This window comes from Elephantulus edwardii, unplaced genomic scaffold (genome assembly GCF_000299155.1).
Source record: "Elephantulus edwardii isolate Elephantulus edwardi_28Jun2011 unplaced genomic scaffold, EleEdw1.0 scaffold00036, whole genome shotgun sequence".
NCBI classification, from domain to species: domain Eukaryota; kingdom Metazoa; phylum Chordata; class Mammalia; order Macroscelidea; family Macroscelididae; genus Elephantulus; species Elephantulus edwardii.
Genome location: NW_006399786.1, coordinates 8,396,956 through 8,421,946, shown reverse-complemented (window position 1 = coordinate 8,421,946; position 24,991 = coordinate 8,396,956). Strand labels below are relative to the sequence as shown.

Below are 24,991 nucleotides of genomic sequence, written 5' to 3'. Positions count from 1 at the left end.
CAAATGCTCTACCTTACTGTCTTGTTCCCTTCTTCTGAATGAGGAGCCGAATGTAGCAAACACCCTAGATGCTGCACTGCTACTTGTGTTGCATTTCAGAACAATTTCAAAGAACTTTCAAAGCAAACCTCCATCCTATCCTCCTCTCAGGTTGCAGCTTTCCACAGTCCCGAGAGTTTAACTCTGCTCCTGTCCTTCTGGTCACTGGCTGGATTCAAATTCAACCCAGACAACCCTCCGGAAGCCCTGACTCTACTACTGCTCAAGTGTGAGTACTGCCTTTGCTGAGAAAAAACTCCTTTTGCATCTCACACAGTAAACTCCTAGGATATAGGTCACATCTGGGATATTTCAAAGATTTCTTGAGCATTGTAACTTGAATTTCAGGAATCTTCCTTTCAAGGTTGTTCCTTAGCAAAATAATTCAAACTCTGCTCTGTTTCCTTGGTCTAATTTTTGTCACCGTGCTATTTTCTTGATGCCGAGATTCCAGAAGATTCTGTGGTTAAGGCCATTCAGGGAAGGACAGAATCCTGGTGCACAAAGTGTACCAGCGTTTAACTACCGAGGACAAGTCTGTAGAGAGCTCTGGGCTAATGAAGACCTAAAAGTCCACACAGCCCTCACTCTTCAAAGAAGTATGAGAACTTGAAATCTCGAGTATTTAGTACATGGATCAAATATAAGATGGTCCACTGATCTTCATTTTCCTACCCTGATACATAGATTCAGCAGAAGAAAGGAAAAAAAAAACCCAGCAAAAGAATAAAAATGTACATAGAATTTTCCAGAGTGAGGAAAAAGCATGTATAACTTATTGTTCCCTTTTTGATTCTTCATTAGAGAAAATGAAATAGGAAATGATGTTTCTAAATTGCATAACAATATACACATGTTCTTTTTAGCTGGCAACAATAAGAATTTACCAGGGACCTGGCCCTGGCTGGAAGAGGAGCAGGCGTGTGGATTGAGGCCACCAGATGCTCTGCAGGACAAGGAAGGACAAATCCCTTCTTAATCGCCTCTGAAAACCCACTGGAGGGTCAGCTATGGGTTGGTTCTGACTCCACAGTACACACAACACAATAGGCTTCACTTGATCTGTACAGTAGGTTTACATTAGGGCTTGGTCTATTTTTATCCCCAAGTTAAATATCAGGAATGTGGGACTTAGAAAGATAAGAGCGATGTGCCCAAGTCACACACTCATATACGAACGAGCTCCTATCCGGATTCAGGACACAAAAGTGCTTCTAAGTCTGTACTTAACCAGTCAACCATGCAATGAGTAATTTATTCTTTTTTAAAAAAGCAACATTTAAAACTGTAAGTTTTTCAAGAGCAAAATATATGAAGAAAATATATTACGAGTAAAAGAGAAAGAGACTAAGCAAACTCAAAGTCGTTGTTCTGAATTTAAGATTAATTTTAAAACAAACACAGGTGCTCTTTGCTGTGGTAATTCAGTTGAGGACAATTACCGGAGATTTCTAAATGGAAAATACTCATCCATTCCCCCATAAATATATACTGAATATCTTACTGTGTACCAAGGGCTGCTATAGAAATGGATACAGAGTTTAGAAGACAAATGTAGTCCCTGCACGGGAGGTCCATGGTGACAAGTTGGGAAGACAGGCATTCACTGTGTAAATATAGTAGCATCTGACTAGTGTAAGGAAAGAGAAAGAGCAGGGAATATAAAGTGGGGAACCTAACATAGTTGAACACAAGGGAAAGCCTTCTCAAAAGGCAGAGACAAATGGTATAAAAAGAGGACAAGGAGTGCTCCACGCAGAGGGAAGAGCATGCACCAAGAATCAGAAAGGAGATAAAAAAAGAGAAGGAAGTTCATAGTTGATCAAGCTAATACAAAGTGTAAGGGGGCCAGGTGTTCAGACCAGAGAGGTGGTCAGCGCCTGAGGCTGTAAGTTACACCAAAGACTTTCACTGTGTTCTCAGGGCAAGCGAAAGGAAATTTAAATAAAGTAAAAATGAGCTATCTAGTTTATTTCAGAAGTACCAATCTGGCTGCCGAGTGGAGTAAGGTATGACTAGAACGATGTGGGCGTCTACTGTAATCCAAGTGGCAGGAGATGGTGAGATAGCCCGGAGTGACAGACGTGGGAAAGAACAGATGTTTATGAAGTAGAACGGACTGGGCTTTATGGGAAGGGGAAGTGATTTTAGCTCTGAAGACATTCTAAAATTTAGAAGGCAGAAGACACTCCTCTTTAAACCTTTAATCGAGAAAGGTGAAAAAAGAATTATCTCCAAAACTTATTCCAATAAGGAGAAGAATCTCATTGCTTTTACTTTGTTATTGACATGTATTCATTATAGCGTGTGAGGTCCAGTTCCAACTCACCTGGTTACCAACCAACAGTAGGTGTTCTCCAAGGAGAAAATCTTTCAGCATATCTTCCATCACTATCATGTGCTTGAAAAAAAAAAACCAAACAAAAACCACCTAGAAGTTAATTATGTTTTATACAGTTGAGGTGACATAAGGCAGTAACTATAAAATTGTCATTATGGGAAAATTATTATCTATTATAACAGTCAATACTCAAACACAGTAACTTTAAAAATCAACAAAACTAATGTCGTGGTTATAAGTAAGTTACATAACCAATTAGGTCAATGATATGGAATATTTTAAAATAATCTGCCTAAGCAAGGCAAAGTCACTGACAATATTTGAAAGTTTTAAAAATTCAATTCAAATAGCTTTCAGTTATTGAAGTATAGTATTGGTATACAATTTAATGTGCTATTTAAATTACAATTTGCTAATGGAATTATACTAAGGCTTCCTCAAATAACTGGAGTTTTCCATGGAACACTTCACACAGATTTTTTTTTAAAATATTACCTTAAATATTATTCATAATTTCAGTGTAAAAAATAGATTATTTCTATTTCATACTTTTCATTCTAATTGTTAAATTTAAGAAAAAAATTTTTACCATAGAGAAAAAACCCACATATTTTGCTGTTGTTATTGTTATGTGCCATCAAGTTGACTATGACTCATGCACAATAACTCTGAGTCCTGCTCTACAATGAGCCAATCTCACTGTATCTAACACACCATCATTGTCCCAGTTATTGTGGCAAGCTATCTCATCTGAGTCTTCTTTTCCGGAGATGTCCCTCAACCCTTCCAAGCATGATCTCCTTCTTCAAAAAACTGGTCCCTGCTGGATACATGCCTGAAGTATGGGAGATGAAGTCTCACAATCCTTGCCTCCAAGGATTTTAGACTGTAGTACATAAGCATTAAAGGATATTTTTAAAGTCCATTAAATATATTCCAACTCAGCTGTTTTATAACAACAGAAAAATAGTTTTACCTCTCAAAAACTAATTACAGGTGGAGAACAGCTTAATAAAAATAATTTTTCATTGCTACCTGTCCTAAAAAGTATATCTGCCTTTTAATAATTCCACAGAAAATTATTAACAACCCCCATCTCAATTAACAATCTCAATTGCTTCTCCATCTATTATGATGCTGCCAACTGGCCCAGTGGTGAGAATCTTGGGGTCTTTTATGTTGAGCTTCAATCTATATTGCAAACTATAGTCTTGACCCTCTGAAGCAAATGCTGAGACCCTACTCAGTTTCAGCAAGTAAGGTTGTGCCATTGGCATAACCCATGTTTTTGATGAGTCTTCCACCAATCCTAATGCCGCATTTTTCCTCATAAAATCTAGCCTCTCAAATGATCTGTTCTGCATACAGATAAAAAAAAATATATAAAGACAGGACACATCCCTGATGTACTCCATTCCTGATTTTGAAATATACAGTGTTTCCTTACTCTGTTTTGATGACTGCCTCCTGGTCCAAGTATAGGTTTCACATGAGCACAATCAGATGTCTGGCATTCTCAGTCTTCTCAAGGCTAGCCACAATATTTTGTGTTTCACACAGTCAAATGCCTTTGCATAGACTATGAAAGACATAGACAGACAGACATCCCTCTGGTACTCTTTGCTTTTGGCCAAGATACAACTAGTGCCAAGGCCTTTTCTAAATCTCACTTGTATTTCTGGTAGCTCTCTGTTGATGTACTGTTCCAGTCACTTTAGATAATCTTCAGCAGGATTTTGCTTGTGTGTAATATTAGTGATGTTGTTGTATAGTTCTTTAATTCCCCATTCAGTTTGATCTTTTTTTTTTTTTGAATGGGAATAAATAGGTGTCTCTTCCAGTCAGGTGGCTGTCCTCCAGGTATCTTGGCAGAGCCTGGTGAGCACATCTCGAGCAGCATCTGTCTGTTGAAATACATCAATTGGTATTCCATCCATTCGCAGGGCCTTGTTTTTTGCCAATTTCTTCAGAGACGCTTGAACTTCCTCCATCACCATTGTCTTTTGAACACACGTTGTTTCATAAAAAACTTCTATGCCAGCCAATTCTTTTTGGTACAGTGACTCTGTGTACTCTTCTATCTTCTTTTGATGCTTTCTGGATCATTCAATATTCTGCCCATACAATCCTAACATATTTCAACTTGAGGTTTGAATTTGTTCTTCAGTTCTTTCTCCCTTAAGTAAGTCATAAACGATCATTACATGATAGGTACAGGGAGGTTTACAACTCACCACAATTAATAATATCTATTATTTTTCCTCCTCATTTTCCTACATCAAATTCACAATGGCCTCAAAGGTAGTAAGTTACTGAAGTTTGCTGTTTCTAAAAAGGAACCTGGTCATGCTGTAAGCCAAAACTGTGCTGTTAAACAAAGAGTCGGTGGCTTGGATTCACCAGTAGCTCTGCAGAAGAAAGTGGAGGTAGTCTCAAGTAAAGATTTACAGCCTTGGAAACCCTATGGGACAGTTCTACTATGTACTATAGGGTAGCTATAAATCAGAATGATGGCAAGGGGCTATTTATAAAGGAGTCCCTGGCTATCCCTTAAGCAAACTGGATGCTAAACAAACATGTGGTGGTTCAAGTTAAAAGGTACCTTTGAAAAAACATCTGGCCTTCCAGGTAACTACTGAAAAATTAACCCTTGAAAAATCTATGGAGGACATTTCTACTCTGGCACACATGAGAGTACAATGAGTTAGAATACATTTCATAGCAAAAGTAATTTTAATTCCTCCCCCCTTCAACTGTAAGAACCAGTACTGGCTTTTAAAAATTCCTAACAGTCACAATAAAAAAACACAGTCCAAACACATTTTGGGAGGTGGTTATTGATTAATTGTCAAGGTTATTTAGATACTAGAAGACATGTATAGTAGAAAAAACTTGAAAAAAAGACTTTAAAATCAGTAACAATAGGAACGAAGAGTGTTCTCCTTTCAGAAATCTTTATCCATATCATATTTGTTCATTCTGATTAGAAACTGGAATTCAAATTTCTTGTGCTGAATTAATTTATCAATTGCCAAAACTTATTTAGATCAGTTCTTTAAGTAAATGAGTTACAGAAGATTGCTTAGTACTTGTTTGTTTTCTTATAGAGCATGATTTAAGTAACTACATAGTCATTTAATTTGATAATACTTTGAAAGTTATTTTAAGATTTACTACAAAAAAACCTATATATACTTAAGTTCCTTCTAATTCTTGTTATAAAGCAAAACATAATCAGGGCACCCTTTGAATCTCTGAGTGGATTTATAATGCCATATAACTGATTTATCCATTTTTAACCCATTACTAAAAGTCCCATGTTTCTATTCTTATTTACAGGTTCTAAAAAAATTAAAACAATTCAATTAACTTTTTTTTGAATGAAATGCATGATGATCAGCATGATGCTGATATTTTCAAGTTTGACATTTGCTTTTTAATTTGTTATATGGTGGATTTTTGTCATAAATTCTATTTGTCTTTTCCTTTGGAGATTCTAGCTTAGAAAGAAAAATAGATTTTCCCCTCCTTTTTGAACAAATGAGTATTACTTTGCTGTTTTTTATTTTTTTAAGAGTTTTCACACTAGAGGTTTTTTTTTTAGAGTTTTAATAATTCTTTTAAGTAAGGTGGCTACACCAACTTATTGTCTTCCTTTAAAAGAGAAGATAATGTTAATAATTACATTCAGATAAAAAATGAAAATAAGACCTATCTAAAGTAAACTAAGATTTATGACTGTCTCAGTTAAAAGAAAATATAAGATATCATTGTAATCTGTGTTCTGGTGAAAATGCAAACCCAGAAAACTCTTGTAGTAATAAATGAGGTAATTTGCATGAGGCTAAAATCTTTGCAATGAGCACTAGCATATCCAAGTGAAAAAGCAATGTAAATAGTATAAAGTAGTGATTTTATCAACTCTGATAAATGACGATAGTTATAGAGGGGCTACAGGCCTTTTGTTCATAGGGTCTCTATGAGTTGTGCTCTACTTGACAGTCATCAACAACACAACAATCCAGTGATATTCATGGTTTTCTTCTTTATTAGTTTCATGTCTTCCTACTTCATGCCCTCATTATATCTAATTGGATTTTTCAAATCAAGAAACATTAGCTAAGTCTAGTCACCAAACGAATTCTTTGCTCAAACTCTCTAACCTCATGACACTGCAGATAAGTTTTCATTCCCACTTCTCTCACTGTCTCTCAATTCCGTCCTGCCTCTCCAGCAATTTCTGTCTATAGTTTTTCTTAACCAGAATCTTTTGAAGTAGCCTACCTTCACCCAAGTCCCTATTATCCATATGCTTACTTTCACTGCCATTTCATGCACTTTCTTTGGGTCACTGTACAGGTGGAGCAGGTTGAGCTTACCTGTATTTAGGAATCGAGCTCAGGGGAGCGTGTGTGCAGTGGGTGGGCACTTGTATATCTGTGCTTGAAGAGCCAACTCTGATCTGCCCTACCTAAGTCATCACATCCACCTCAGAGCTTCTGCTATCAACTATGCACCACTTAACCCAAATACGTCCTATGAACAAGGAACACTGAATACTGTGTGAACATCATATTAAAACTTAATTGTTCTCACTGCTGCTGTCACTGTTGGAGCTGCTGGTGGAAAGTGAAGGAACACACAGGAGGAGATTCAGCCCTGGCTGTGAGGGCAGGAACTGGAGCAGAGCAAGAGGAAGCCAGGGGGAGGAATCATGCCCAGTCTCACCCACTTCTTAATGTACCTGAGCTACCGGAGCAGCCCAGTTCAAGAGACCCCCACACTTAACCAACCCGTACTTGCTACTGACAAAATCCAGAGTGCCTGTCCAGACCCATGACCTCTGTCTCTCTCCTGCCTTTGGTCCAGTAATTGAAGAATCAGTAATTTAAAACCATTGGAGGAAAGAATATGTAAAAGGAGAGCTACTTTTCCTTCTGAGAGGGACAAAACCCAAAAAATTCTTATGAGACCAGAGACTTATATGGAGTTGGTTTTTGTTCCAATAGATGTTAAGTGATGCATGGTTGTATACTATTGTTGCTATGTGCTGTCAAATTCATTTTCGATGCAGAGAAACTCCATGTGATAGAGGTGAACTATCTCCCAAGGTTTCCTAGGCTATAATCTTCATGGAAGCAGACTGGCAGATACTCTTTCCAACAAAGGAGCCTGGGGAGGGGCACAGTCTCAACAGCCTTTAGGTGAACATTGAGAGTTTAACCATTGAGGCACTAGAACTCCTTACCAGTTCTCAATATTAATGGTCAATATCAAGGTTTTCCTCCCTAATACAGCCCTGTATTTCTTGGTGACTAACAAATCAACGTCAAGAGAACAAAAATCCTCACTATGGGACTGACAGGCATCATCACAATGGATGAGAAGCATCTGAGACTGTCAACAATTTCTTTTTACTTGGATCCACAATCAATACACTGGGGACCAGCAGTAAGGAGATCAGGAAATGTACTTCACTGGGAAAGCAGTCAGGGACCTCTCCAAATTATTGAGGAGTAACAATATCAGTTTGGGGTCTCAGGTGCACCTAATTCAGGCTGTGATCTTTTTAGTCACTTGCTATGCATTTGAAAGCTGGATAATGACTAACAATTACAAAAGAAGAATTGATGCCTTTGAACTATTGATCTTTCTGGCAAAGATGGTGAAGCTTCTTTTCACATACTTTGGGCATGTAGCTAAGAGAGGGTATTGCTTGGAGAGAGACATTGTGCTTGGGAAGGTAGAAGGGAGGTGAAAGAGAGGAAGATCTTTGACCAGGTGGGTTGACATGGTGAATTATGACAATGGGCTTGAGTGTATCAGAGATTGTGAAGATGGCACTGAATAGGGCAGTATACAGATCATTTGTTCATACAGTCGCTATGAGTCATACTCAACTCAACGGCATGTAACAACATCAACACAACAACACAACAACACATCATTTGATGATTCTTGACTCTCTTCAAACTTACTATTTACAAAACCTGACTTGTTACTTTTAAATTTTTCCTTTCTGAATTTTTTCGTTATCCCAACAAGTGACATAATTTCTCTACCGTCTACCAATCCTCTGTTACCATCTGTGTCTTGCCTACATCATTCTTCCCTTGCCGTTGTCCGATACCATCAAGGTGATTACAGCTCATAACAACACTCAGACATTGAATAACAACAACAAACAATAGATTGATATTCCGCTCTATCCTGCACCATCCTGACAACCTCTGCCATGCTCAAGTCCATTGTTGACACCACTGTGTCAATGCACCTTAATTGAGGATCTTCCTCTCATAGACTCAGTCTCTACTTTTCCAAGAATTTCTTTTTCCAGTGATTGGCACTTTCTGACAAGATGCCCCAAATATGTGAGACAAGAGTTTTAACATCATTGCCTCCAAGAAGCTCCCTGGTTGCACTCCTCCAAATGTAGATTTGTTTGTTCTTTGTGCAGTCCTTGGTATATTTGATACTCTCCTTCAACATCACAGCAACAGGGCATCGGCTCTTCTTTGATTGTCTTTATTCACTGTCCCACTTTTAAATGCATAGGAAGCAATTGAAAATACCGTATCTAGGATGAAATGCACCTTAGGATTTAAGGAGACATCCTTGCTCTTTAGAACTTTGGAGAGGTCCGTACCAGCCAATTTTCCCACTGTCACAGGTCTTTTGATTTCACGAGTGTTCATTATGGGTTCTTGTAAAGTAAAATAACTGACAGCCTCAATCTTTTTTTCATTTACTATGACATTTCCTATTTAAGCAGATGTGAGAGTTTTTTAATTGCTACTAAGGTTTTATCCATACTGAAGACTGTAGTCTTTGGTATTTTTCAGTAATTTTATTAAGTCTTCATTACTCTCTGTAAGCAAGGATGTGTTGTCTATATATATGCAGGTTATTGATGAGTTTTCCTCCAAATCTTGATGCTACATGTTTTTGTTTTTTTTTATATTCCATCTTCTTGACTTAGTTGTTGAGTATACAAATTGAAGAGGTTTAGAGAAGGGCTATAATAACCCTGATGCACACCTTTCTTAATTTTAAAATATGCAATATTTCTTTGTTTTGTTTGAATGATTATTCTTGGTCTATCTGTAGGTTTAGCATGAGCACAATTAAATGTTCTGGAAGTCCTGCTCTTCTCAATGTTACTATAATTTATTATTATCCACATAATCAAATGTCTTTTCATAATAAAAGAATACAAGTAGATATCTTTCTTGAATTTTCTCCTTTCAGTTAAGGTCCCCTTGACATAACAATAATATCCCTTATTGCATGGCTTCTTCTGAGTTCTCCTTGAATTCTCCTTTATCAAGTATAAATTCAAATAATCAAAAGTCAATTTTATCTTCCCTTAATTTTTAGTCCAGCCCCCACAGTTTTCAGGAAACTTCTGTTTCATCATCTTGGGCCTAGATTTTTTGTCAGCTATTGAGCTCCTTTATTTGCTGCCTCCTTCAGAGCTTAAGTGTTCTAAATAAATCTAACTAAAAATCATGTTACCTATTTCTCAAGATTCTTTGTATGGTTCTCTACTACATTAAGGACAAAAATTGGTCCTTAATCGAGTCTAGTCTCATCTCCTATCACTCTTCTACTCTGTGTTGTAGTTATGGGATAAAGCATAGAGTAATCTTTGTTAATTCTGGTTTTCCACCAGACTCTATGCTCCACAGAAAAGCAGCCCTGTCTTCCATGTCACATGAAGTTGCACTGACTCCATCTCACAAAAGGTTCAGCACAGGGTCCATTCACTATCTACTGACACTGCCTTGGCTTAGATCCTTTATAACTGGTTACCTGTTTGATTGCAGTGTCTTCCAACTAGCCTCTCTTTTACTTTCTACCTCATGCAATATATTGAAGAGTGTATTCAATAGTAAAGTCAGAACTCTAAAATATTTCAATAGTTTCCTTACTTTTTCAAAAAAGTGTCCAAGCTCCTTATTTAGCAAGGCTTAGATAACATGACCTTATCCTAACTCACCACTGGTACTCTTTTTTTTTTGAGGTTCTGGCTTGTTTTGTTGTCATTTAAAAACAACTTTAAAAATGCTAATATTTCTGGTACCACTGGTACTCTTAAAACTCTTCTGCTTGCGCTTCAGTTCTACAACAGAGAAAATTAATTAGACATCTGATTTTTCCTTTTTTTTTTTTAATAAAGTTTCCATTCAAGGCAAATCCCTGTGTGTCAGAGAACTGAGCAACACAGGGGGACTCAGCAGACGATTTTTCAGAAATAGATCTCTAGATCTTTCTTCTGAGGTCCCTCTGGGTGAACTTGAACTTCCAACCTTTCAATTAGTACAATTTGAAAATGTGTTGCTGCTATGTCATAACAGACTATAGGTGAGTCTCCACTGACCTTCAAGGCTGTTAACAGCACAGGAGATTAACCATCCTTCTCTCAAGGAGTGATGGGTAGATTCAAACCATCAGAGAGGCACTGTCTTTGGATTAGCACTCAATTCTTTATAGAATGTCCCACGTTAACCATCTGCATACCCAGACAGAAAGGAATTATCTGTAGCTCCTTAAAGGAGCCCTGGTGTCACAGTAATTTAGCATGTGGCTTCTAAGTGAAAGATAGGTGGTTCAAATCTATTATACTCTCTGTGGCAAAAAACAGGACTTGGTGATCTGATCCTATAAAGATTTACAGCCAAGTAAACTCAAAGGGGCAGTTTTACACTGTGTAATAGGGTCTATATGCATAGTCAATAAAGCACAAATAGATATTTTTCACCTTTAGCCATGATCTGAAATCAGCAATATCTGGTACCACAGACTCCTCTAAATCTCACCTGAACTTTGGCAGTTCTCTGGCTAAGATATTCTGTTCTAGATATTTTTGAATGATGTTCAGCACTATATTACATAATTATAATATTAATGAAACTGATAATTTCCACATTCTGTTGGATCATCTTCCTTGGGAATGGGAACACATAAGGATCCCATGGTCTTTTTAATCACTTCTTTTTAAAAAAAATTTTATTTCATTAATTTTAATAAACATATACAGAGATTTTGGATTTCCATTCATTCATTGTTGCACTTTTCTCCCTGCCCAGCCCTCCACCCCCAGTTCACTCCTCTCTTTGAAAAGTAACAGAAAAATTCTTTCATTGGTATACAATCCCCCTGTATACCACCGCCCCCTCCACTGCCCCGAGTACACTCCACTATGCAACCTTAATTGTGGACTCTTGTGACAACCATAATACCGTATCATATATCGATTTTAAATTATTCTGTCCCTCATCTGTTTCAATGCAGTATACATAATTTATCCAGTTTTTCTTAGTCTAACCCCAACCCTGATGTCAGTCCCATTCTACAACAGTACCACCACATAATATTTGTCCTTTTGTGACTGAGATATTTCACTCAGCATAATGTCCTCCAGGGTCACCCATTTTGAATAATATTGCATGAGTTCCTTGTTTTTCAATGCAGCGTAGTACTCCATTGTGTGAATATACCATAGCTTCTTTATTCATTTGTTTGTTGATGGGCACCTGGGTTGTTTCCAACTCTTTGCTATTGTGAACAAAGCAGCAATAAACATGGGTGTGCATATACCTTCTTGGATGTCAGTTATGGTATCTTTAGGGTATATTCCCAGTATTGGAACTGCTGGGTCAAATAGTATCTCTATTTGCAACTTTTTGAGAAAGCACCACACCACTTTCTACAGTGGTTGCACCATTTTACACTTCCACCAACAGTGAATAAGGGTTCCAGTTTCTCCACAACCTCATCAGCATTTGTTGCTTGCTGTTCTGTTAAATTTTGCTATTTTGACTGGGGTGAGATGATATTTCATAGTTGTTTTGTTCAATCACTTCTTATGCTACTGAGAGTTGGACAATGAATAAGAATGGCAGAAGAAGAATAGACGCCTTTAACTTTGGTGTTGGAGAAGAGTACTAAATATCCATGTGTGGCCAACAGAACAAACATATGTCTTAGAAAGCGTGCAGCTGGAGTGCTCATTGGAAGCAAAGATAGCAAAGCTTTGACTCATATACTTTCAGCATGTTTCTAGAAGAGACTATTCCTTGGAGAGGGACATCATGCTTGGAAAGGTGGGAGGCCAATGAAAGACAGGAAGACCCTCAACCTGAAGGACTGACACCATGCCTCCAGTAATGGGCTCGATTATATCATATATGATGAGGACGGCAAGGAGAGGTCAGGGTTCAAATCTGCTATTCATAGAGTCTCTAAGAGTCATATTCAACTTGATGGCACCTAATAACAACACCACCATTGAGTCTCTATTAATCAGAGTCAAATTCACAGAGCCTAATTCTGGTGGCCTCATAGGAAGAAGTTGTGGTGCAATCCCAAAGGCACACGGTTCAAATCCTCCAGCTTCTGCACGAAAGAATCTCCTCTCGTGCAATCTACTGCCCCTAAAAACCTGCTAGAGGGTCAGCTATGGGTCGGTTCCAACTCAATGGCAAACAGCAACAACAACAACATAGCTCCCTGAATGCACTGCATGATAACCAGGTGAATTTATTTAACCGAGCTGCCACAGGAAACTATGAGTAACTAGAGCTGTGGAGCTTTATGAGTGCACAAGTGCACATGTGTGTGCATGTGTGGAAGAGAAAATGTGCATGAGAGCAAAATGTGTGTCTTAATATTTTGGTTCAAAGCCTGACACATTGTAGGTATTTTTAAAAATGTTTTCAGAGCTCTAGCTCCTTAAACTTATTAAGAAAGAGGTTATCAATCTCTCCTCCAATCTCCGTTTCTTAAAAATGTAATATTCTTTAATGAAAGGTTTAAAGAATTAATAAGATTCCTGATTAAAGGTCTTCAAATCTCATCCAATCTTTTATTAATCTGCTCAAGAAAATATTTACTCAGCACTTATCTGACAGACATGGTGATATTTGTTCAGATGCACATAGGCCTTCACCCTGGTGGTGTGAAAACACGTATTTAAAATATCGACTCTAATATAGTGTCGTAAGGGGACCCCAGGGTAAAGAATAGCATGATGTACACAGGAGCATCTAAATCTGCGAGAGGCACTCAGACTATTGCTGTCACTGAATTCATTCCGACTTATAACGCCCCCACAGAACAGAGTTCCTAAGACTGAAATCTTTAGTTTGAACTGCTGATCATTATGCTAGCATCCAGGTGCTTTAATCACAGAACCACCAGAGATTCTTATAATGCCTAAAAGAAAAATAAATTCAATCAAGACATTGCCACTATAGTGGAGCTAAAATGTTTTGGTTTTGAAAAATAATGATTAATTTCTAATGATGTATGAAGAGAAGATGCATTTGGAGACAGGCTAAAAAAGGTCCCTCAGGGCCACTGTGTAAAGTTCACAGCAGTTCTGCAGCCCTCGGTGTCTATGTCACAGACACCATGGCAACAGACACTGTGTTCTGGGAATAAGTTCCTCCCTCCTACTGGATTTCCTACATTCTTATAAGTTGGATGCCTTTTCAGCCTATGTTACCAAGGAGGTTTTTTTCCCTTTGATTTTTTTCCCCCCCAATTCTAACTTAGAACACAGATTCCTAAATCTTTTTTCTTGGTTTCTTTCTACAATATGTGCAGAGTACTGATTTCATCAATATTGGGAAATGTATATTATAATCTTGTTTCTGTATTCATTTGATAGGAAATGCTTTTTTCTTCTTTGGTACTAAACAATTTTATTTTCTACATATTTGTCGAGGGAGCTCTGGTGGCCTTGAACACAGGAAGTTTCAGTGCTAAGCAAAAGGCGGCAGCCCTCTGGTGGTTCAAATCCACCAGTGACATCTCTTCCCATGCAACTGACAGTCTCTAAAAACCCTCTGGACGGTCATGATGATGTCAATCCACAACTCATTTGGTCTTTGATAACTGGGTGTTCAATACTTAAAATCTATCCTTAAGATGATTTTTAAATGCAAGTGGAATAGACTCAAGATCCTGTTTTGGTTATGGTGGACTTGTTTTAATTTTCTTCAGCCTCATTTTGAACTTGCACATGAGTAATGGACAGCCTGTTCAACAGCCAGCATATGACCTGGTATTAACTGCTGATAATGAGCTTCTCCAACAATTTCTTCCAAAGATGTACTCAAGCTGATTCCTATGAATTCCATCTGGTGATACCAATGTGTAAGGTGACAGTTCTGTTTTAAAAAAATGTATTTGAACCAAGAGGCAGTGGTCAGAAAAGAGGAAGGACACTGCATGGTTCAATATCTGGAAGGGTGTCCGCCAGGGATATACTCTGTCTTCATATCTTTTCAATCTGTATGCAGAACACACCAGCCAAGATGCTGGAATGTATGAGGAGGAATGTGGCATCAGGATTGGTGGAAGATTCATCAGCAACCTGCATTATGCAGATGACACAGCCCTTCTTGCTGAAACTAAGGAGGACCTAAGGTGCTTGCTGAAGAAGGTCAAGGACTGCAGCCTTCAATATGGATTGAAGCTCAATGTCAAGATAACAAAAATTCTCACCACTGGGCCAATTGGCAGCATCATTATGGATGGTGAAGAGACTGAGACAGTTAACAGTTTTAGTTTGCTTGGCTCCACAGTCAACACTCTTGATACCAGCTGCCATGAAATCAAGAGAAGAATTGCATTAAGAAAGTCAGCTGTCAGGGACCTCTCCAGAGTACTGAAGAGCAACAACGTCAGGCTGGAGAATTAGGTGTGCCTGATCTGGGCCATAGTCTTTGCAATTGCATGCTATGCATCAAAGAGCTGGACAGTGACTAGGGATGACAGAAAGAGAATTGATGCCTTTGAGCTGTGGTGCTGGAGAAGAGTGTTGAATATACAAACAGGTTTGTCCTGGAGTGAGTAAAACCGGGCTGCTCCTTGGAGACACAGATTCTGAAGTTTGACATACTTTGGGCATGCTGCAAGGAGGGACCTTTCCTTGGAGAGGGACATCATGTTTGGGAGAGTGGAGGAATAGCACAAGAGAGGAAGACTCTCAATGAGATGGATCGATTCAGTGATTGGAGTAATGGGAGCAGGTGTGTCAGAGACAGTGAGGTTGGCACAGGATAGAGCAGGGTTTAGGGCGCTAGTATATAGGGTCACTACGAGTTACAAGCGACTCGACAGCACATGACAATAACAACAACACTGGAGAGTCAGCTATAAGTTCATTCTCACCCCATGGCAATGAGTTGGGAGGTTTATGTGTTCGTGTATTTTAAAAGTGGTATTAATCTGTCTAGTGCTTACATGAGAGCACTCATGGCCTAGTGGCAAGAAGTTATGCTGCAATCCTAAGGCATGAAGTTCAAATCCATCAGCTGCTCCACAAGCGAAGGATGGGCAATCTCCTGTTCAATTAACTGCCTCCAGAGGGTCAACTATGGGTTGATTCCAACTCAACTGCACACAATAACAACAGTAGTGCTTATATGACAACATTAATGCTCTAGAAGAAGAATAAAATTTGTATTAGTTAACTGGATTTAGAATGAATAAAATCAAATGAGGGTTATCCCTTTGCTGCCACAGAGAATAATTACTGTTTTGACAGATTTCAAAATACTAAACAAGACTTTTATTGAAAAGAAGAACTACAGAAAGAAGAAAGAAATGAGAAACTTTCTATTTTACTAATATAATTTAGAGACAAAAATATCATACTCATTGAACAAGTAAAACTGGGACTGTCAAGTAAAAAATAGATTTTATTTTAATTTTCCTATCTTCTTCGCATAGTGAATAGTATGGAAATGTCTTAGTCAGGTAGTACTATAATAAGAGAAATATCACAAGTGAATGACTTTACTAAACAGAAATTAACTTGATCAGTTTAGAACGCTGCAATTCCAAACAAGAGGGACTGACTCAGTGGTTCCAACTATACACAGTGATGGTGCAGGGCTGGGCAGTGTTTCATTCTGACCCACAAACATTCAGTAGGAGTCAGAGCCAACTTAATGGTGGTGGTGGTGGTGGTGATTGTTAAGTGCCATCGAGTCGACTATGACTCATAGTGACCCCATGAACAATAACTTTGAACCCTGCTCTATCCTGTGCCAACATCACTATCTCTGACATACCTACCCTCTTTACCCCAGTTATTGTGTCAAGCCATCACTTCTGGGGTTTTCCTATTTTGTGCTGCCTCCCAACTCTTTCAAGAATGATACCCTTCTCCAAAGCCTGGTACCACCTGGCTACATGCCCAATATGTGAGACAGAGCCTCAAAATTCTTGCTTCCAAGGAACAGCTTGGTTTTACCTACTTCAGCATAGATCTTTTACTTCTCATGGCAGTCCACAGTATATTCAATACTTTTTTCAAGACAGTAAATTTTCTTAATGCAATTTATCTTTTGATTTCCTGACTGCTGGTGCCAAAAGTATTGATTGTGTAACAAAATAAGCTGAAACAATCTCAATCTCTCTTCCATTTATGATAGTGTTGCCAATTGGCCCAGTAGTAAGAATCTGTTTTCTTGATGTTGAGCTTCAATCCATATTGTAGGCCATAGTCCTTGATGACCTGCCCTCCTCAGTTTCAGCAAGTAATGTCATCTGCATAACGCAGGTTGTTGATAAGTCTTCCTCCACTTCTGATGCCACATTCTTCCTAATAAAGGCCAGCCTCTTGAATGATCTGTTCGGCATACAGATGAAAGGGCATGGAGACAGGACACATCCCTGACACAGTCCTTTTCTGATTTTTAACCATGCAGTGATTCCTTGCTCTCTTCTGATTACAGCCTCCTGGTCCAAGTACAAGTGTCACATGAGTACAATGTTTTTCTAGGGTTCCGGTTTTTCTCAAGGTTAGTCATAATTTGTTGTGATTCCACACATTCAAATGCCTCTGCAGAGTCAATGACACACAGACAGACATTCCTCTGGTATGCTCTGCTTTTGGCCAATATCCATCTGATATTGGCAATGATGTCCCTAGTGCCACCACCTCTTCTAAACCCAGCTTGTATTTCTGGTAGTTCTCTGTTGATATACTGTTCTAGTGGCTTTTGGAAAATCTTCAGGATTTTACTTCCATGTGATATTAATGACACAGTTCTATAATTTTCACACTCTGTGGGATCACTTTTTTTTTTAAAATGGGAATAAATAGAGATCTCTTCCAGTCAGTCTGCCATGTGGTTATACTCCAAATTTCTTAGCACAGCCTGGCGAGCACTTACAGCGCTGCATCTATTTGTTGAAATATGTCAATTGTTGCTCCACCTATTCCTGGGGACTTGTTTTTTCCAATGCCTTCAGAGCAGCTTGACTTCCTCCTTTATCACCAGAGTACTAACAGTAACACAGGGAAGGCTTCCTGTCAGTTCTGAAGGTAAGTCCTTGTCTGTTTGGTTTGTTTCATTGTTCATTGAAGATATCCACATGTCTTAGTATCTGTCTTACCCCAACTTTCCACTTGTATGCTTGTTTGATCTCTTTATATCTCAAAAGAGACTGATTCAAGATAAGCTTTAAACCAATCATGCTTCATTAGCATAAAAAAGGCAAGCCATGCCCAAAAGAAATTATAACTACAAACTTGGAGGTTAGGATTTAAAATACTTTTTTTTTTCTAATGAGTCAAGTATGACTCATAGCAACCCTATTAAAAAAATCTAAACCAAGCCCTATCATGTGCCTTCTTCATCATCTCTGACACACTTGAGCCCATTGCTGCTGTTACTGTGTTAATCGATCTGGTTGAGGGTATTCCTCCCTTTCACCAACCCTCCAACTTTCCAAGCAACATGTTCCTCTCCAAGGAGTAGTATTATCTCCTAACAACATGCCCAAAGTATATGAGACAAAGATTTGGTATCTTAGCCTCCAAGGAGCTCTCCAGCTGCACCCTCTCCAAAACAAATGTTTATTCTTTTGCAGTCTATGGGATATTCAGTACTCTTCTCCAACACCAGAGCTCAAAGGCATCAATTTTTCTGCCATTCTTATTCATTGTCCTGCTCCCAGAACCATAGCAAGTGACCTGGAAAAAACATGGCCTGAATCAGGTGCACCTTTGTCCTCAAACTTAGTCCTCAAAATAATTTGAAAAGGTCCCTGACTGCAGACTTTCACAGTACAATATGTCTCCTGATATCCTGACTGCTGGTATCAAGGGTATTGATTGTGAATCGAAGTTAGATGAAATCATTGGCAACTTAAATCTTTCTCCATCTATCATGATGTTGTCTAGTGGTCCACTGGTAAGAATTTTTGTTTTCTTGATATTGAGATGCAATCCATATTGCCTTTTTTGTCTTCAGCAAGTTCTTCACATCCTCCTCACTTTCAGCAAGCAAGGGTGAATTATTTACATAACACAGATTATTGGTGAGTCTTCCTCCAATCTTGATGCCACATTATTTTTCATGGAGTCCAGTTTCTCAAATAATTTGCTCAGTTCAAAATACAGATTGAAGAGGTATGGAGAGAAGATATAACCACGATACACTCCTTTCTTAATTCTAAACTATGTAGTGTTCCCTTGCTCTGTTCACACAAGAGCCTTTTGGTCTTGGTATAGGATTTGTGTGAGCACAATAAAGTGCTCTGAGATTCCCATTCTTTCTCAATGTTAGTCATAATTTGTTCTATGCACACTAGCAAATGCCTTTGCATAGTCAAGAAAGCACAAATAAATAGACCTTCCTCTGGTATTCATTACTTTCAGCCAGGATCCACCTGACATCAGCAATTATATTCCTGGTGACACAGCTTTTTCTAAATCCAGTCTGAACTTCCAGCAGTTCTCTAAGTACTGTTCTACCTGTTTTAAAATGATCTTCGGCAGTATTTTGCTTGCATGTCATATTAATGATAATATTTGATAATTTCCACATTCTGTTGGATCATATTCTTGGGAATGGGAATAAATATGGATCTCTTCCAGGCAGTTGGCCAAGCAACTGTCCTCCAACTTTTCTGGCACAGACTGGTGAGCAGTCCAGGGCTGCATCTGTTAGTTTTGAAACATGTCAATTGGTATTTATCAGTTCCTGGAGACTTCATTTTTTGCCAGTGCTTTCAGTGCAGCTTGAACTTCTTCCTTCATTGCCATTACCTCTTGATCATATGATATATTCTGAAATATTTAAGTATTGGCCAATTGTTTTTGGTATAGTGATTTTGCATATTCCTGTCATCTTCTTTTGATGCTTCCTTGATCATTCAAGATTTTCCCCACATCATCTCTTAGTATTGCAACTTGAGGCTTGAATTTGTTTTTTAGTTTGAGAAATGCAAACTCGGTCCTTCCCTTTTTATTCTCCAATTCCAGCTCTCTTCACATTAAAATACTTTGTCTTCTCAAGCTGCCCTTTGAAATCTTTTGTTCAACTCTTTTACTTCAACATCTCTTACCTTTGTACTGACTTTTTGATGCTCTGCTGTAATTTTCAGTCTCTTCTAACATTATTTTGGTTTTTTCTTTTTCCTCCATCCTTGTAATGAACTTTCCGTCCCTTCATGGATGATGTAGTGGAGGTTATTCCACAACACATCTAATCTTTGATCACTGATGCTCAATGCTTCAAATGCATTCTTAAGATGATTTTTAAGTTCAGGTGGAATGACTCAAGATTCTATTTTTTGGCTCTTGTGGACTTGTTTAATTTTCTTTGGCCTAAATTGGAACTTTGTTGTTGTTATGTGCCTTTGAATCACCTGCAGCTCAGAGCAACATTATGTATAATAGCTCTGAACTCTGTCCTATGCTGAGCCAATCTCATCATCTCTGACACACCTGCCTACCTAGTCCTAGTTACTGTGTCAGTGCATGTCATCCAGGGTTTCCTTTCCTGTGTTTTCCCTCCACCCTGCTAAGCATGACCTTGGATATGAGTAATTGATGGTCTGTTCTACAGTCACCACCTGGCCTAGTTTTGGCTACTGGTACTAAGTTTCTTTGACAATTGCTTCCACAGATACAGTCAATCTAATTTTTATGCAGTTCACCAGGTTAGATCTATATGTAAAGATGACATTTGTGTTTTTTTAAAAAGATATTTGTAATGAATAAATCACTAAATACATAAAATTTAGTCATTCTATTTCTGGCCTCATTTCTGTCACTAAGTCTGTACTTTCTGACTACCATTCTTTCTTTGTTGTTTCTGGCTTTTGTATTCCAGTTACCAATTATTTTTGGGGGGATAGGTATACAATTCAACTTATCACAAAGTTCGACTAATTTAATATGTAACTGTAAAGTTAATTAAATGAAGATATGTGACCAAGCATTATAGGAAACATTTTAGTTTTCAGATTTGAAACATTTTCGTTTTCAGATTTTTGTTATATTTTAAAAGAAAATATGTAACCACCTGACAGAACATTAAGAAAAGAAGGTGGAATCTTCTATTATGGGTTATTATAGATAATTCTCTCTTGGGAACATTTTTAATATAGTGAACATCTGCAAGACGACTATTTGGGTTAAATCTATGTCTATCTCCTAATGGATTGACAAGTTAACAGATCAGATATTCTCTACCCTTTCCTTTTAAAAAGAGAAAAAAAGAGTCATAAAGGAAAATAATACTGTGGAATTTACAAAAAATGGATGCATTTAAACACATCTCTCTTTGAACTACTGAAATGACTTAACTAAAAGCAAGGAAAAAACAGGGTGACTATTATACAACTTTGTTTTTAGTTTAACAATTTATTTATCTGATGTGTAGTCATGTTGTTGTTATGTGCCATTGAGTCACCTGTGACTTATAGTGACCCTGCCCTATCCTGGGCCAATTTAATTATCTCTGATAGACCTAATCCCATTGCTCCAGTTACAGTCAATTCATCTCAGCTTGGATCTTCCTCTCCTGTGCTGTCCCTCCACCCTTCCATGCATGATGTCCCTCTCCAAAGTGTAGTAGTCATACACTATGTTTATATTTGTGTGCAAAATTTACTATCCTAATCATAGTAGAAATTCCTCTACTTTCAAAAATCTTTGGAAAGAACATCATGCTTTATAATGACTTAATAAAGTATGTTTTATTTCTTCATTTTTGCATCATCTTAACTGAATTTAGGAAATTACAAAAATAACTAAACATCATTTTTACCTGAATCTGTGTTAAGTATCACAATGTAAATGGTGATATATAACAGAATGTAAAGTAGTGCTCTTACCTGGACGTTGTCATAGAATAGAACATCAGGCACTTTCATTTTCTCATGGGCGTTATATACCGGTGCACTGACAGCGCCAATCATCAGAGATCCAGATGCTACTTCACCTGAACATTTCACACAGGACATAAAATAACTCCTAGCACTCTTCACAGAGAAGCCAGCCACCAAACACCAAAGGGGATCATAAAACACTATAGCTCTACATGTTGTTTAAAATATTTCATAGTGTGGAAAATTTGTAAATATATACTTGGTCGCTTTAGTGGTAAGGCATTGCACTGTCAACTCAAAGGTACATGGTTAGAATCTACTAAATGCTCCATGGGAGAAAGATGGGCAATCCCTTCCTGTATAATTTACTGCCTCTGAAAATGTGCTGGAGGTTAGCTATGGGTTGGAGTTGACAGTACACAACAACAACAATATACATATATCTGGTATATGATTGTTATATATAAGATATATATAAAGTCTCAAACATTACATTGACAAAATTAAGAGGGTGAAAAAAAAAAACCAGCCCAGAGCTCAGCCCAACCACATTATAAATTTGTTCATAGTTTACACAACACATATGTAAACCAAATATACATTCAAAAGAGCTGACATACTATGTTAGAGCCACACATAAAAAAACTTTCACACTAGAAAGCCTTTAATTTCTAGACAAAAATACAGATGACCTAGTTTATTCTAATCACTTAAATTACTATTTTCAAATAAAATAGATCATGAACCTCAATACTACACAATCTGTAATAGGAACTATTGTCTTATTCACTATTTGTTTTAAATAAGTTGCCCTAGAGTAGATTAAGAGCTCTCAGAAGCCAGGAGATGGAATAATGTTGTTGTTATTATTGTTGTTGTTAGTGCTGTCAAGTAAGTACGACTCATAGTGACCCTATGAATAGCAGATCTGAACTTGAATCTATCCTGTGGCATCTTCATCATTTCTGACATACTCAAGGCCACTGGAGCAGTTACTGTGTCAATCCACTCCTTAAATCAGGGAACATATGCCAGGTGTATTTCCAGTAGTAACCAGACACACATATTTACTGTCTGACACATTCCAAGGTCAATAGTAAAAGGAGAGATAATAATATTGATAGACACAGGAAAAGAAGTTTTCAATCTGAAGAACTTCTGCGACCAGATCTCAAATTTGGACTTCAGTTTGGTTTTTTTTTCCTCAGAAAGTTTTCATATTCCTTAACAGCGATGACAAAATTCTATAGAAACTGAAGAACATAAACTAATCTGCTTAAAATCACCTAGCCATTAATGGGTGGAGTTAAAAATAGGACTTAGCATAATTTGGCATTTTTTTTTTCTACCACATGAAGTGAGCTCAATCTTCTGACTCCAAAAAAGTTCCACCTCACGTAGATATTCTAGCAAGCAGCTGTTACAAGATCTTAAACAAATTATTTATTTATTTTTTTTCCTACATCAAATAAGAAAATTGTAGTTTGTCCTCTACAATGTCATTTTTGTCCTAGATTATTCTGAAAGATAAGGAGAAAGAAATATTTGCTTCTTCAGAGTATGGTGAATACTTTAGATGGAGCTAAAAACAATTAAACTGTCACCCTGTTTAATCACTGCTGAGAAGCACACATTTTAACTGTCAAAGCACAGTAGATCTTAACTGTAACCTTTTCCCCCAGCAGGTTTTGCTACTTTACAAGTTTTATAGGGAAGGAAAATCAGGAAGTGTCATGCTGAGAATTCACTAGGAATTTATTCTGATTATATCTCCGTAACAGGTTGAATATAAAACTATGAAGGGAAAGGGCAAGACTGCGGCAGGGAGTTGACTAGATACATGTGTACTGAGAAGCTGAACACAATTTCAGGTTCACCCTAGCATCTAATCTCCTCTACAGTTTTATAAATATGTGTATTATATAAGGCATTGCTGTTGTTGTTAGGTGCCATCAAGTCACAGATGACTCATAGCAACCCTAAGAACGAAAAGACCTGAACTCTGTATAACTGTCATCGTTAGGAAAATTTAATCCTCTGGGTCAATATTTGTTTCCAAAATTCAAAAATAGTTGCAAATATAAATACCATTTGACTCAGCAATTCCACTACTGGGAATATACCCCAAAGAAACCATAACCACCATCCAAGCAGATACATGCACAACCTTGTTTATTGTGGCTTTGTTCACTATAGCAAGGAGTTGGAAACAACCTAAGTGCCCATCAACAAACAAATGGATAGAGAAGCTGTGGTATATTCACACAATGCAATACTACACTGCATTGAAAAACAACGAACTCATGAAATATTAAACAAAATGGGTAACCCTGGAGGACATTATGCTGAGTGAAATATCTCAGTCACAAAAGGACAAATACTTCACAGTGCCACTGTTGTAAAAGGGGACTGACATGTTTACAGAGGCAATAAATCACATGGGAGCAAAGTGTATATCATTTTTCCACAGGGCAGCTGGTGGATTTTAACCTCATGCCTTTGGGTTGGCAGCACAACTCCTTACCACTAAGCCACCAGAGCTCCCTCATAGGATGGCACACTTGGTTAAAATGCCAAGATCTTTACCTGGTTTGGCTCAATATTAGGTTTTATGGTCATAAAGGAGGACTAGTCTAACACTCAGGAAAATATTAAAGAGAGGTACAGAAAATAAGAATTGCAAAATGTTATTTTTTTAATAAATACTGGAACTTCTGTATGGACTATGATGCTTTGCTTGGCACGTTCTTATTGGAAACCAAAATATTCATCAGAAGTTTGTGTAGTATGCATGGTCTTTGAACAAGGAGAGTGGATTACACTAATGAAGTACTATAAAACATGAATGAAACAAGGATATAATCTAACAAAATATGTAACAATGATCTAATCTAACAAAATCTAATGTTTAGCTTGTTTCCAAGACTAAGCTATCTTTATACTGAATACCCTGTCTTGCTCTGGATATTTTAATAGATTTATTTAAGGAACATAATGATACAATTCCTTGAACTGCCTCTGCATATCTGTACTGAGATCTATCAGCATGTTGAGTTCATTACTCTAAAATAGACATTGTATTTCCTGACTAGCAACTTCTACCAACATCTATGACAATAGAACCCAACAGTCTTCTTTAGAGAGTCATCTTACATTGAAATTTTCATAAAATACATAAATACCTTACAAAATAAAGAAAACTTTCATTGTGCTCCAGTACAAAGTAGGGAGCATCTATACATTGATTTATCTCTCTGTAACTCAAGTTATTTCTTTATTAAGAGAAAAAGTACTTCAAAATATAGTGCAGGGAGAAATGCAGAGAGTAAGAAGACACAATGGTTTCTTTGGGAGCTCCGGTGGCTTAGTGGTAAGGAGTTGCCCTGCCAACCCCCGGCATACAGTTCGAACCTACCTGCTACTCCATAGGATAAAGAGGGCAGTTTCATGAGATTTATAATCTCTGAA

At 37.7% G+C, this 24,991-nt stretch overlaps 1 protein-coding gene across 1 annotated transcript in view; it reads right to left on the bottom strand.

Moving 5' to 3' along the window:
• The window catches only part of VWA8 (von Willebrand factor A domain containing 8), a 519,526-nt gene that overhangs the window by 285,496 nt on the left and 209,039 nt on the right, over positions 1-24,991 (bottom strand). The window contains exons 19-20 of the mRNA XM_006884567.1: positions 21,530-21,636; positions 2,369-2,440 (exon numbers count right to left, since the gene is read on the bottom strand). Coding sequence (XP_006884629.1) covers positions 2,369-2,440; positions 21,530-21,636 — 179 coding nt within the window. The remainder of the gene's footprint in view (positions 1-2,368; positions 2,441-21,529; positions 21,637-24,991) is intronic.